General features: G+C 33.0%; 1 protein-coding gene across 1 annotated transcript; it reads left to right on the forward strand.

The window, feature by feature from the left end:
- On the forward strand, window positions 1-12483 carry LOC149910427 (uncharacterized). Its single transcript, XM_090107911.1, has 9 exons — window positions 1-1260; window positions 1606-1753; window positions 4451-4679; window positions 5100-5196; window positions 6650-6782; window positions 7868-8085; window positions 11024-11285; window positions 11366-11441; window positions 11902-12483. Exons 1-9 carry the CDS (start codon window positions 1-3, stop codon window positions 12131-12133), a joined length of 2655 nt encoding a protein of 884 aa, XP_089964037.1. The 3' UTR covers window positions 12134-12483.
- The last annotated feature ends 1346 nt before the right edge of the window (window positions 12484-13829 follow it).

Genomic DNA, 13829 nt, shown 5'->3' on the forward strand with positions numbered 1-13829 from the left:
ATGATTCAAGTAGACGACTTTAAACGACCTTCACCATCACCATCTCGATGCTCTGTACGCAGCGATAGTCGGGTGTTTAGGCAGCCGAGAGTAATTCATGTAAATCGTGATGTTGCTACAATGATGGACGATGAAACAAATTGTGTTCCTCGAAGTGGAAGTACTAATGAACCGACACTGATATCTGATTTTGAACCTGTACAAACGGCACACGCTTCAAATTTTCGCTCACGTACGTTTAGTGATGGTTTTATCAGAAATACCAGTCTTGAACTTCTGCTAGGCGTAGACTGTGACGCTTGCCTCGCGCTAGCCGCCCAAAGACAATGCTATAACCAGCACTTGTCAGACCATGAATTTGATTTAGTTTGCAACTGTAATGTTCAACAAAACAACTACCTTAATTGCCACCGAGATTCTGTGAAACAACGAGGTCACACGCTTAATATTTATGATATGGACAGAATTAAACGAGAAACGGGGCGTAATAATTTGATTAATGGAACACATCGCAGTCTGGACAGGAAACATATTAAAAGTAAAAATGTTTCAAATTACATTTCTAAACAATTTATATCGTACGACCAAACAAATACTCTCGTTCAAAAAATTAAAAAGAAATTATCAAATTTAAAACGAATTGGAGGAGAAGCAATGTCGAAAAAACCACAAAACGCCGTTCAGTTAGCGGAGATAAGTGCGGGCTCAACAAGCTCGCTGCGGAAGCTGTCGATGTTATCACTCGTAGATAAGTCACAGAGGAAAACGAATAGCCAAAGTTGCATCTTTTCTGCTACAAGCTTACAATCTAAAAATGATTTTAAAGAAAATATAAATACTTATGCAAACTTTTCATCAAACGTTGATCAATGTTTCGATCGTATAAGAGATTGCAACGCAGAATTATATAAATCGCAGAAAAAACCTAAAATAAGAACTTTAGATAGAAATGATGACGTCGTTTTACGCAGCTCTTCCTCGATAAAATTTTCCACTTTAGACAACAGAAGTCGATGTAGAGGTATAAGAAGACAGATGTCATACAACGACTTTCCCTCTGAGAGATTTGCGAGCGGGTTATCAGAAACATGGTCACCTGATGATTCGACTAACACGCGAAATAATGTGTCATCCGAAGAAAGCCACACGTTTGTAGATGCTGAAAGAAGTGTAGGAAGCGATCATAGAGTTCTGCATGCACAATGTACATGTAATACGGGCCAAAATCAAAAAATTCCATCTATTTTCTTCGATCCACATGTAAGTCCTATGTTTCTTTTTAAAAATATTTCTTTCGTTTACTCTATATGTTATTGGCTTGAATAAGTTTCACATAATATAGTTTAGTATTTTCAAATCAAAACCATGATCCAGACGGAAAACTTATAACTTAAGTTAAATCTAATAGCGCTTTGAGTTCTAAACTTATCTAAAGTTTCTGAAAGAAAATTCAAATCTTCTGCGATAAAATTTGCAAGTTAAACATTTCTACCTGCGTAATTTTTGGCGTGTTAGGTTTAAGAATTAGTGAAACCGTTATTCAAAAATAAGAAAAGTTATTTTTTTTTTGTATAGGATTAGTTAAATGACTTTTTTATAATTAAGGGAAAGAAACGCTCAGCTCCCGCACCCGATGTGACGGACAGGGCACAAGATAGAATCTCGTGCAGTGCCTGTAAATCCAGCCAGTGGCTTCCAAACACTACTACTTCTACAACCAGCCATAGTTCTACCACAACTGGTGCCTCATCACGTAAGTTACCATTAATCATAGAAAAAATGCCTTGCGAAGATATTTGAAATTAATAATTGAGCAACTAAATGTTAAACAATAATAAAAATTAAAAACATTAACTTACAGCTAATTATGACATTTTTAGTTTCGGGCTGTATGATAACGTCAATGCACGTTTATCAGTCGACATTCATTTATTTGATAACTATTATGTATGTAAGCAATCAAGGCTGTAATAATACTCTACTATATACCAACTTACGTGTCTATATGGGATAATAACAGTTCCAGTCCGCCACTTCGTTCGGGTAGCATTGTTACAAATACATATTTAATTCTCTAAAGATGAGTATTATTTAGTTACAGGTGTATATTGGACAAAAGTATTTTACCTTGTTGTACAGGATTTCGGACGTAAATATAACAGATGGATAGAAAGACTTACCTTTCCCATATCCATTAAGCCTATTCGGTTCGTTGACGTAGGTATACTTAGTGACCTCCAAATTATTATTAAACATAAAAAATATACAGTGGTGGTCACATAATTAAAGACACTAAGAGCATTTTATACTACCCAAGACACTTCTCTCAACATTTTTTTTTACACTACCATTGGAACTTGTTAAATAATTTTAAAATATTCAGGTATGTGTTGTCTAATGCTAAACTAAATTTTATCTACAAAACTTGTCGGTTTGTTAGATTTTAATCGATTCATCCTTACTACTAGCAGTTTTAACCCAGCAAAGGTCTGGCCATATAATTAAAGACATATTAGACTCGCTTATGAGAAATATAATTTTTTTTTATTTTAATGAGATTATTTTTCCAACACAAAATGCCTGACGTATTTACAAAACATTTTTACACTTTTCAATATTTGGTTGCATGTCGTTTGGCAGTAATGACGGTTTACATCTCTTGGGCATTGAAGCAACTAATTTTGTACAAGTTGCATCACTAATTTGGTTCCATTCTTCGAAAATGCTTTGCAAAGTTAGTCGACGTTTGATGACCGCTTTGCCGCGACTTCTTTCTTTCTTGATTCCATAAGGTTTCGATCGGATTTAAATCCGGACTGTAGGGGGGCCAATCCAAAAACAGTTACAGATTGGTTCCTTAACAAGCACTTCACTACTTTTGCTGTGTGCTTAGGATCATTATCGTGTTGAAAATTCCAAACAAAAGGTAAATTTTCCTCCGCATAGGGCAGCATGGATTGCTCTAAAATATACTTGTACTGGAATTTATCCATGTTGCCTTCTGTCTTTTTGACAGGTCCAACACCAAGTCCAGAAAAACAGCGCCACACATTGATATTTCCACCCCCATGTATGACTACTTATTTGTGTATCTTGGATCCATTTCCTTATTGAGATATATATGTTTTCTGACAGAATTAATCATATTAATCTTAGTTTCATGCAAAAACAGCACATGTTTCCATTCTCGTTCAGTCCAGTGTTCGTATTTTGTAGCAAAGTCAAATCTTGCCTTCACATTTTTCAAAAGTGGTACTTTCCGAGATACTCTTCAGTGCAAGTTTTCCTCACACAGTCTCCGTCTAATTGTTCTTGCAGACACCCCCTTCAAGCCTGCTGCACCATACAACTCTGAACTGTATCAGTTCCGACCCTTTAAATGGATCTTTTTTAGCCAACACCATTTTTTAATCTTTCGGCCGAGTAGTTTCACTTAGATTTGCTTTTCTGAGTACGTTTTCGGTCGTGTGGAACATCTTGACATGTTTTATAGCATTCATAACCATATCCTTTGAACATTTTAATTATCATGGAAGTTAAAAATAATTTTTCTTGTGGACGAGTCGCAACTCTTGTTTTTAACCATAATAATTGATATTAAAACAATTAAACGTATGAATTTTAATTTTAAAAGTTAAAAATACTCAAAAAAATTATGGAGTGTCAACGATTTATGAAATTACGCGGCAAAACGAAGAAAAGCACAATGCTGTTTCTTTTTATTTATAAAAAAATATAACTCATTTCTTGTTGTCTTTAATTAAGTGGCCAGCTACACGTACGTAAACAAACTTTTGTGTTACATTCCCACAGAGAGCAAGTGTCGAAACTAACAAGGAATATAACTATTTTTTGTCCCTCATTTTAAAGAACACATTGTCTTGTATGGTTTAATAAAAATAATACTAGATTAAATACCTTTTTCAGATATGTAATTGTAGTTCCTAATGTAAATCTTTTATGGTCAATTAGGGGGTGTCTTTAATTATGTGACCACCACTGTATATGTATCTATCCGTAGCAATGAACCTTTGAAGCGGAATCTAGGGAACAGGTGTCTTTAAAAAACTATTTATTCAAATTTTTATAAAGAAAACGAATATTCGCCTTTGTTTGGGTTAGGTATTGTAAAAGTTTTACGGTAGGCATCGGAAATAAATTATTTTCAAATTTTGCGCTTTGAGACCAGCCTTTGTGTTAAAAATTCTAGGTCAACTGAAAGTTTGTTTATAAGGGCGTAAGTTTTAAAGAATTGTTCTGAAATTAATTACTTTATTAGTTTTGTACATACCTAACTTATTCGTACTTTTAACAATGGATGGACAGATAATTAGTTAGTATGTAGTAGTATCTATATAATTATGAGGTAGGTATTATTTATTTATTTTATTCAATTCAAAGATTAAAACTGCTTCTTAATGCCCTTTATATCCTAGGTTTATTATCCTAGGTTTATCAGGATGGCAGCGACGTTGGTGCTGCGTGGCAGTGTTGGTGCTAGTGGCAGGTACAGCTTGCGTGGCGGGGCCTCTAGCACTGCGGGCGCCCCCCGGAGCCCCGCTGCATGAGCGGCTTCGCCTTGCAGAACGTTTGCTACACGACACACCACTTATAGATGGCCATAACGACTTACCTTGGAATATACGAAAATTTTTACACAACAAAATAAAGGACTTCCGGTAAGAGAATTACTTACCTGAAAGCTAATAGCGTTTTCTAGCGGGTTCATGTAATAAACGTAAAAATCTTTATTCATGTAAACAAAATATGTAAACTAAAAAGAGGGTTATCAAATATTGATGATTACTATGTATTTATTTTTTATTGATAAAAATGGTAGACATAACACGAGAAAGAAACAAACAACACAATACTTTTATTATACCTAAATGGCACTAACTCAAATTAAAATCCATATTATCATGTAGGTACAATTATCAATATGTGGTTGCAGATCAATATTTGGCATCATTTTATGTGTTCCGCTATGAATGGTTTACGAAATTAATTAATAACTTCGTCCTAATTGCAACCACGAAATATATTGTCTATGAAATATCATTTTCAATACATATGTGAATATGTGATAAATGAAACAGGTTTAATGAAGATTTGAGAACAATTTCTCCATGGGCCACTAGCTCTTGGAGTCACACTGATTTGCCTAGACTGAAGCAAGGTCGAGTTGCTGCCCAAGTAAGTCTTTGTTTCATAAAATATCAACCTATTTAGAACTTTATTTTATTCGATTTCTGTACAAAAAACTTTTTCTTTAACATAAATAATGAGCCTGAACAAATTTCGATGGCATTGATAAAATTATTTTACTTGTAGAAAGCACACAGTCCAAGTTAAATTGCAGTCGTGTCCGTACCTAATAGCGTTCTGCACTTTGTAGAGTCTGCAATAGAATAAATCAATAAAAAATATCATTCCCCTCTGTAAGTATATCACGTTTCTTATTACATGTCACTGCATACGATACTCTGCTATATCACATTCAGTAAGCGTGCATAAGTCGTGCTTGATATCGAGGTAATCAGTTCCATATTCACTTCACAGTTCACATATAAAAGTGCGGTACATAAATGCACACATGACCTAAAATACATTTAGGCGATCATTAGCCACGTATTATTCTGGTCGGTTATAAGAACTTTTAATGCAGGGTGTAATTTATCTTCGTGCTAGGTACTATTTCTTGTCATATTCACTGGACTTTAGCGTATCCATCGTGGGACGACATGGACAATGAAAAATTATGATAAATGTTGCAATGTAGATCCTGTATGTATCTGAACGTTTTTAGGTACCATTTGGTTTAATTTATATCTAATCTCAGTTAGTGTTTAAAATCACTCCAAAGTTATAATTTAAATAATTTCTTCCTGTAAAAATAATACCTTGATATATTGTTTAAATACTAAACTAATAATGCTCGCTTATCATTATTTAAGTCTAACATGAATATACTCATATCACAAGGGATTTCCAAATCCATAAAACTGTTTGATCTTAACAAGTCGAGAGTAGAGCACTACCTGAATTACTTCACGAGGCTGGCTATGGCTATTACCCAAATGTATATACATAATACGTATACACTAGTACAAAATATATACATATAAGTAAACTAATTATTTTGAAGACTGAATATTGAATGCTTTAAGAATCAATATTGAAACCGGCCACCACACTGATATGGACGTTTCAGTCAATATGTAATTGAGTATCGGGGTAGTTGCGACATTTAAATCATAGCAGACTATTGCTGGATGTTACATAGAGAATAAGAAATATACAAAGACAGCTTTGAATGCAATTTAAAATGATTTTTATCATTGTAGAAACAATACATATATTTTCTGTTTATTAATTTAGTTTAGTTACCATAAAGTAAGGTTGATAAGGCAATAAAATTGCTAATACATATTATTATACAAAATAGAACGAACAAGATTACTTCATTATAGTCGTGTTTTATAAGTTGTGTCATCTGAATACCAATCTTTCGAAAATCGATTGATTAACACAAATCAAAAACTAAATCGATTGGTGAACATTTTTATTTAGAAAATATTTCAGATTTTAACTTTGAATAGGTATGTAAATTTTGTGAAAGGCTTAAAAACGTTTTCCTCATATATAGTTTTGGGCAGCATACGTCCCTTGTGACTCTCAACACAAAGATGCGGTACAGCTTACCTTCGAACAAATAGACCTGATACAGCGTTTAACTGACAAGTACCACCCGGAGCTCACGTTCTGCACTTCAGCTGAAGGTTAGTATTTTAAATTAATATGTTGCCTATTTTTAAAATGTCAAAAATATTTGTATCTATAACGGATGTGTGTCGTGTCGTGACTCAAAATACGAAGAGAACACCAATTTTCCACCATTTATTTCTTTTTCTATCCACGACTAACTTTATTTGCCTGATTCTGTTGTTATATACGGATGGTTTTTAAAGTGAAATAAAAACCACAAAACTTTGGTTAAACTCATTATAATTTATCACCTGCTCTGAACATACAGGTCCGTAATTACTCTAATGCACTATAGTAGGTAGGTTTCGCTGGCATTTTATCTCGACTTTTCAGTTTTTCATATGAAAAATAATAGCATTTCGACATCACAAACATCCTTTGTTGTAATATACAAATAACTAAACAAATTAGCTGCCAGAAACCTTCTACTTTACTTAATGGCGCTCGTTATAGATATTCGCTCGATATTCATTCTGTTTCCCTTTCTAAGAAGATTTAATGACTGAAATATTAATGGCCCTTTCTTTCTACTAATGTGAAAAATCATTTATTTATGCAGAATTTATTAATGATCATGAATTTTTCAAGTATTATATTATCATTATATTATCATCAAGTATTATATTATTATTAATTGATCTCAATGTCTTAGGTAATTATACCCTATATACAATACACAATCAACTTTTCTCGATACCACCTTATATTATAAAATACATAAACAATTATTTTTTAAATAAAAATATATAAGTCTCTCCGTAACCACGCTCTCTACAAAGTGTGCGGAATGTCGGGATAATAGGTAATATTATGAACAAATCATTATAACCAAAGCAAAATTTTTACAAAGCACGCCTTTTATAAAATATTTATTTTATTTTATTTTATTTCTAACACTTTACTATACTAGTTAATAATACAAATTACTTAAAACTAAAACTTATAGCTAAACTAACACAGAGGGTGGCCTTATCACTAAAGAGTGATCTCTTCCAGGCCAAATATTATTATATCTAAAGATGAAATTTCCTAAAACATTTGATGCCAATGTAGGCATGTACTGCATAGGGTGTGTATGAAGTATATAATTTGTTTTCAGATATTTTAACAGCACACGCTAACCACCGCCTGTGTTCACTGGTAGGTGTTGAGGGTGGGCACGCTATAGGAGGATCCCTCGGAGTGTTGAGAACGTTATATCAAGTCGGAGTTCGCTACTTAACCTTGACGTCATCGTGTGACACTCCATGGGCCGAGTGCGCTTCCACTGACCGTCCAGAACCAAGTCTACGAGGTGGTCTTTCACCATTTGGAAAGGTAATGAATACTTCCAGAAAGTTTTTGAATTTATTTAAAAATAATCCTAATAATCAATATGTTATACTGTATCCTGTATATATGATTTTTCTTTTTTTTTCTTCTAGCCATTGTTATTAAAAAAATCAAAGAAACTATCTGGGGTATTAATAAGAAAAGAAACGAAACTACAAAAGTACTGTGTATTTGTATAAGCATTAAAAGTTCTAAAAGTTTGTAATTTTAACTAAGTAACTTTATATTGCATCTTGTATTTCTGGATCATGCACAGTGTCATAAAAAATATTACGAAAACAGAGTTAAAACACTTAGGAATTTTCAATGGTGTGTTTGCCGGAGGCCGGGCAGTTGCCCGGGGCGGCAAGTTATGAGGGGTTGCACGACCGCTTTCCGTTTTTTCTATAAAAGTTTGTTGTGAAGCAAAATGTTTTCTTCCGTAATATTCTCCGCGGATAATAGGGTGGCAAATTATGCTAAAGACGTTACATTTTAGAAAACTTCGCTAAGCACTGTAGGTATTTTATTTTTATTAAAACCATAACTAGGCATTTATTTCCAGCAATTTGCAAGGTATTTTCTTTTGTTCCAGTTATTTAAGAGCGTACGCTTATCACCTTTTGTTTTCGCTATACGCCCATCTATCTTGTGAAAATAACCCGTACATATTATTATTAGTCTGTGCCCGTACATATAGAAAGTGCACAGTGCGATCGATGTATTGAAGGAAAAGTAATTTTACTTATTTTTACCATGTAATATACTTACATGTTTTCTACAATATATGTGTACCTACATTTTGCTTAAAAGTGTTTCGACCGCTTTCAAGTTGCGACGCTATTTTCTTTGATTTGTTTTTTGTACAGCGATTCTTTCCGTAATAATCCCTTTTGTTGTAAGCACTCGCTGCGCGTAACGCAGAGCTCAAGCACTAAACATTAAGCACACTATTGTTTTGTAAAATATTACCAAAATGGGGTTACGAAAAACAAGGTTAATTGTTGTGATCCTATTTTCTTTTAGCGATATTTTTTTCTGTAAATAATTTGATAGTGCATATGAATTTCAACGTTCAAGAAAAAGAAGTTTCCTAAAGAAAATTGATCTATTTTTCATAATGTACATATGTGCTTAAAGTTATTTCACACCATGCGACACAACTTCTTAGCTACGCACGCTACGCTACGTAGCGCTTTTTGCACGCCTCATAAGCGAAGCGTTGAGGTGGGTACTACTGTCACTTCGCGCAAAACATGTGATTTTTCAAACTTAAAATGTCTTTATGTATCATACATTGCACTTGTAAGATAATACATACACACACATATTAAGAAAAAACACTATTTTTAACGTTCATGATATTTTTGATGTCATTTTTGTTATTTAAACTAGTTAAAAAACAGTTTAAAAAAGTTCTGTCTTGGACGTCCGTGTGTCTGCGTGCGGATGTGCGGATGTGCGATGTGCGGATCCTTTTTCTTGTTAACACGATAGCGACCGAAATACTTTACTAATCGAGTCTTTTTTTTTCTCTTACGCTTGAGTATGCTCAGGAATAGAACCCTTTCATTTTTCAGGGTCTGATTCGATGTGGTTTAATTGTTATTAAATAAACAAAAATATTAATTAATAAATATTTATTAAAAAAAAATTATGAGGCGTGCACTTTTGGATTTTCCAAATTATTTTTGTTCTACGATTTCTCATTGTCTCATAGAAACCTAATTCGTAACCTAATAGTCATTTGAACCTTAACCTGTAGTTAAAGACCTTAAATCCTCAGAACTTAAATCCAAGCAACTACTAAATGGATATGATTTTTAAAATAAAAGTGGAATTTTGACATATTTTTTTTATATTTGTTTTTCAAATATATTGGAGGAAATTCTACCTTTTAACTGTACGTTGAGACATAGGTAATTGGTTATATTACCTACCCACTTACTATTTGTTACTTAGGCAGTATAGTTTGAAAATATTTTTAGCTAAAGGTATATGTAATAGCATCTGCTCCTTTTTATCCTGTCGTAGGTACTTTAATGAGCCACCTATAAAAATAATGATATAAAAGCGGAGTTTTTATAATAGATTGGTATAACACATATTCAAGGGCTAGAAGATACTAACGAGTGTAATAACAATGCATATCTTTGTCCCGATTTTATGTAAATTTAAACACATAAATGTGATCAAATCCTCATAGTGATGACATTCCGTTCACATACCATAAACTTTTGTTTGAATATCTCGCCGATACTGCTAAAATCGATTGAAATCTTAATCTTGCGAAATCTAGATCCTATCGTTATAACTAATAACGAACGCAATTAAAAATATGAACATTTCTAACGATTTGAGCTACATAAAAATAAAAGCAGACTTACAGTTTTCAGTTCGGCCCAAATTCCATGAAAAAAATGCAAAGTAAAGTGTAAAACTTCTAGGTCTAGAGAAACTTTTCTGAGCACTAATTGGACTATAGGACAATAGAATAAAATAGAATTCTGTAATTTTAGTAAGGTACTAATGAAAAGACGACAATTAATAAATGCTTTATTTTTATTGATATTTTTTAAAATACTTATAAACAGTAAGTTTTGCTATAGCTACATTGCAATAGGTCAATTTTATTCCTATATACCTAGTTAACAACCATGTAAGTAGGTTACCTACTTAAATTAGGTACTAAGGATTACAATTTGTGTAAAATGAAATGTCTAGATTTATCTTGAAAATTTAATAATTTGTATCAGTACTTTATCAAACTCATGAAATAGATGTACCTACCAAGTTGATACAACCACGTAGTTTTTCAACTCTCTGGGGAGCTTTCACGTTGTTAAAGCGTTGGACAGAATTTTTAGTATCTGCTTATTACTAGGACTGTTCGGCTACGGCTACTATGAATTATGTGGCTCGTCATATTTAATGCATTTTACAGGTTGTTATCAAGGAAATGAATAGACTTGGAATGCTGGTGGATTTATCACATGTATCAGAGCGCACTATGCGTGATGCGTTGGCAATATCGCGAGCACCTGTTCTCTTCTCCCATTCATCTGCGCGATCATTGTGCAATGTAACACGCAATGTTCCGGATGGAGTTCTTCGTCTTGTTGCAGCTAACAAAGGCCTTGTAATGGTCAACTTCTATACATCTTTTTTAACATGCCGAACAACAGCCACCGTGCAAGATGCTATAGGTATTTATTGTATTATTATTGATGGTTTTATACACTTAAAAATAACCCGACCGTTGTGGTGATATAAAAACTTTTTGCAGCTCATATAAATCACATACGCGATGTGGCTGGCGTGGACTACGTCGGTTTAGGCGCTGGATATGATGGAATTAATTAGTACGTATATTATTTATTCATGCTCCAAAATACAAATGTGTTTTAATTGTATAGTATAATAGTAAAATATCAATAGTAAAATATATCACAATTGAATAACATTTGCACTCGATCACACGTAATACTTAGTAGATGATTTTTTAAGTTTATACTTTCCTAATTAATGTATGTACTGAGATGTATATAGCAATAATATCCCCTCTTTTCATCCATCATCGTTTAGAACAGTGGTGATGTGAACAAATAAATACAAAAATTTATGTCTGAATGACTAAAAATAAAATTTTCGAAGGTTGATTAAATATTATTATTATGGAGGCTTTTGCCATTACATAAGTTGATATAATGCGTGTATGATTTATACATCATATTTATATTAAAGTTTAAATAGATATCTCGAGCACTGTCACGTTATATCTGCAGTGGAACCGTAATAATTCATCGTTTATCATGTCAACAGCACTCCCCAAGGACTGGAGGACGTATCCTCGTACCCTTTGCTATTTGCGGAACTGATGGAAGCTGGGTGGACTATGGAAGATTTGAAGAAACTCGCAGGACTAAACTTATTGCGCGTATTGAGTGCTGCTGAACGAGTATCACGCGAACTTGCCTCAGCAAACGTGACACCTTACGAAGACGTTGCTCCACGCACGATAGAATCGTACAACTGTTCTAGCCAAGATGTATAAATTACTCACATATCTCTTTTTATCATAAGCAATAATAGGTACTTATTCGACTGCAATGTGCAGCTAGTGTAGGAAATAAAGACTCGTCAGCGATCGCATTTGTATATGCTCGCAGTACTGAAAAAATAATATTTCAAATATGTTTTTTTGACTTTAGGTCTATATTATATTAATAGAATCTTAGATTATAAATCCCAAGCTTTAATAACATAATGTATCCTAGAAATGATAGAACTTTATCCCCGTTCATAAAGGATAAGTTAATATTATTCAATATTTATAGTGAATTTTAAATTTAATTTCAATTTAAATGTTTTTTAGAAACAAAAATAATAACTATCCATTAAATACTATGTGGATATTGAATATATATTGTCGTTTTTATGTTTCGCCAGAAAGGTACTTTATGTGTAGGCACAATCAAATCAAGGAACACTACATACCTAATTATTGTAAAAATTTTGAATTTTTAACGGTAACAATTAAGCAATTTGTTAGATAATAAAAAGAATAATGGGCTACATTGTTTCCGAAAAGTTTCCGAATCTTTCTTGTGTATATAAAATTAATAATTTACTTTGTTGAAAACTAATACCTACATAACATTTATTTATCTAGAATATTAAAGAAGAGAGAAATATAAGTATCTATGTATCTAATTATTAATGTATTAATTATCTAATTATTTAGAAATATTAAATGTATCCATACACGCATGTGAGAAAATAAGGTGATAATCTACCTATACAATACTTTAATATATAAAAACTAGCGGTCCGCCCCGGCTTCGCCCGTGGTACGTATGAAAAATAGATGTTGGCCGATTCTCAGACTTACCCGAAATGCACAGAAAATTTCATGAGAATCGGTCCACCCGTTTCGGAGGAGTATGCAGACTAATATTGTGACAAGAGAATTTTATATATGTTATAGTCAAAGTCCGATACACAGTCTCTTCGCGGAAGGACTGGTTTATCCTAGGTTTGGCCAAAGCCATCAGGCAATCCCCGAAATACATTTCAATTTCGCCCTTTGCCTGAAGTATGTTTAGTCAAACCCAGGAGCTCCTAACTTTTCAGTCAAACGTCGAAAGTAAATTATTCTGTTTCGGTTTTGGCCTAGTCAATCCTAGAAGCGACTGCAATTCTCGATCAAACGTTGATCTGAACATGTTTAAACAGATTCATAATGTCTCTCGCGGACCGCGGTGTTCCTCTTGCTCTTCAAAATTATGCAAATGTAAAAGGTCTAATGTATTGTGCAATTCTAAATGTTATAATGCCTCACCATGCCAGAATAAAGATTAATTTTTCATTTTAATTACCTAAGAAATTATTAAAACAATTACTTAACATTAATGCCTCACCATGTCAGAAAAATGATTAATTTGTCACTTTAATTACCTAAGAAATTATTAAAACAATTAACATTAAAGTTAATGCCTCACCATGTCAGAAAAATGATTAATTTTTCATTTTAATTACTTAAGAAATTATTAAAACAATAAACATCAAAATTTTAAAAATGTTATTTTTTTATACTTAATCTTATACAAACTAACCTCCGTATATTCCAAAGCATTTATTTATTTATTTTATACTTTATTGCACATCGTACAAAAGGCGGGCCTAATGCCACACGGCATTCTCTCAAAGCATCTCAAATATAAAAGTGAAAATCACGTAAGCTGACCAAT

The sequence above is a fragment of the Colias eurytheme genome, chromosome 2 (assembly GCF_061535395.1).
Source record: "Colias eurytheme isolate Ceu_HAF_F1 chromosome 2, ilColEury1 Martin Lab GWU primary, whole genome shotgun sequence".
Lineage (NCBI taxonomy): Eukaryota > Metazoa > Arthropoda > Insecta > Lepidoptera > Pieridae > Colias > Colias eurytheme.